A 1,671-nucleotide genomic window follows, 5' to 3' on the forward strand; every position below is an offset into this window, starting at 1 on the left:
CATGGCACTGCACAGATTTTTATGTTTTCGTTTTTATTTGTGTATTTATTGCGCTCTCCTTTACTACTATTACTACTACTGCTGCTGCTACAATCCCTACCGAATCTGCTGTGGTCTTTCCTGGTGCCCTCCACCGTCCCGTCCGGATGGATTTCCAGGTGGAAGCCGGTCCTGCAGTAAAGCTGCCGCCGCCTCAGGATCCCTTTCAGGTGGCTCAGGTCCGCCAGGCTCCGGGATAGCCTCTCCGCGGACACCAGGTTCTCCTGCTGCTGGTGCTGGTGGTGGTGGTGCTGCTGCTGCTGCTGGTGCTGCTGCTGTTGGTGGTGGTGCTGGTGGTGATGGTGCTGCTGCAGCAGCGGCTGTCCTCCCAGCATCAGTCCCGTTGCAGAGTTGTAGTCCACGGCCCCCGCTGGGGTGAGAACGAAATGCGAACCGACCGAAGCCGAAGCGGCTCCAAAGCTATCCAGAAACCCGTTGGCGAAGCTCCCGACCTCAGCCACTGCCCCCATCACAAGATCCAGAAGCCCCCCTCCCCCCCTAAAGATCCCCCAATGCCTGGTCGCGTGCGCAGGAGATCCGAGGTCCGAGTGATGAGCGATGATCCACTGGTTTTCTTTTCTTTCCTTTTTAATATTTACCGGCGAGGATCGACCCGGCAAAACGACTGGAGAAGAAGAAAAAGTTATGCGTAATTTTTTTTTATTATTATTATTATTTATTTTTATTTTTTTTTGGCGCACCGCTAATTAGATTGTCATTGTGGACGGTGCGGCTGGGAGGGGAGGAATTAAACTCCTGCGTTATGTTGACTCGAATGAGCTGCAGCAATCCGCTTCCCTTCCTCTCCTCTTCTTTTTATCCGCTCCCTCTCCCTTCCTCACCTTTGGATACTCCCCCTTTTTTTCAAACCAGGGTTCCTTCTCCCTCTCTCTCTCTCTCTCTCTCTCTCTCTCTCTCTCCCTCCCTCGCTCTTTCCTGCTGAATTCACTTAGCGATTTAAAAAAAAAATCTCCTGCAGCAGATCACAGACACAACTGCACCTCGCTCCTCAGCGCATTGGCTCGTATTCACGCACCGAGTTGCCTCTTTATGCAAAGTGCGCCCGGATCCCCTCCTCGTGTGGCTCATTTGCGCTCTCCTCCATCCCTCTGCTTCTCTCGGCTCTGCTGTCTCATCTTTGATGTTCCGTGTTTAGCGCGCTCAGACTCCTAAACCAGGGCGCGACGAAGGCGTACAGGTGCCCCGACATAAATTTGTATGTTTAGAAATYGTATTWATTTCCGTTATATGCAAATTCGTATGTTCCAGGGCCGGATTTACAAGGACGTGGGCCCCTGGGCTGGAAAGACGTTTTTGGTGGCATTTTCACTAGAGAAAAGATATTTTTGCTAATTCAATTCAATTTATAGCACAGTACTAGTCTTAAAAATACTGATATCAATAGATGATGGCAAGTTTAATACGTCCCAGTTGCTTCATGTTGTTTCCACACACACAAAAAAATGAAATACTTCATGATTTTCAAATGCTTCAAATCAGAATTTTCAAATCTGATTTTAATATCAATGTTTTCCTGAAGTGAGGACTGCGGGTTTTTAACAATTTTCCAGCAGATTGACATCAACGTCCTCCACATGGAAGGTAAACCACAAAATATACTTTTTTTTTTTT

The 1,671-nt window shown here is 48.4% G+C and overlaps 1 protein-coding gene across 1 annotated transcript; it reads right to left on the reverse strand.

The window, feature by feature from the left end:
• Positions 1-79: 79 nt before the first annotated feature.
• On the reverse strand, positions 80-859 carry LOC103461527 (fibroblast growth factor 20-like; the record flags this gene model as incomplete). Its single annotated transcript, XM_008403806.2, has 1 exon — positions 80-859. A coding segment is annotated over exon 1 (430 nt), but the record flags the coding sequence as incomplete, so codon positions are not given.
• Between the last annotated feature and the right edge of the window lie 812 nt (positions 860-1,671).

The sequence above is a fragment of the Poecilia reticulata genome, unplaced genomic scaffold (genome assembly GCF_000633615.1).
Source record: "Poecilia reticulata strain Guanapo unplaced genomic scaffold, Guppy_female_1.0+MT scaffold_2044, whole genome shotgun sequence".
NCBI classification, from domain to species: domain Eukaryota; kingdom Metazoa; phylum Chordata; class Actinopteri; order Cyprinodontiformes; family Poeciliidae; genus Poecilia; species Poecilia reticulata.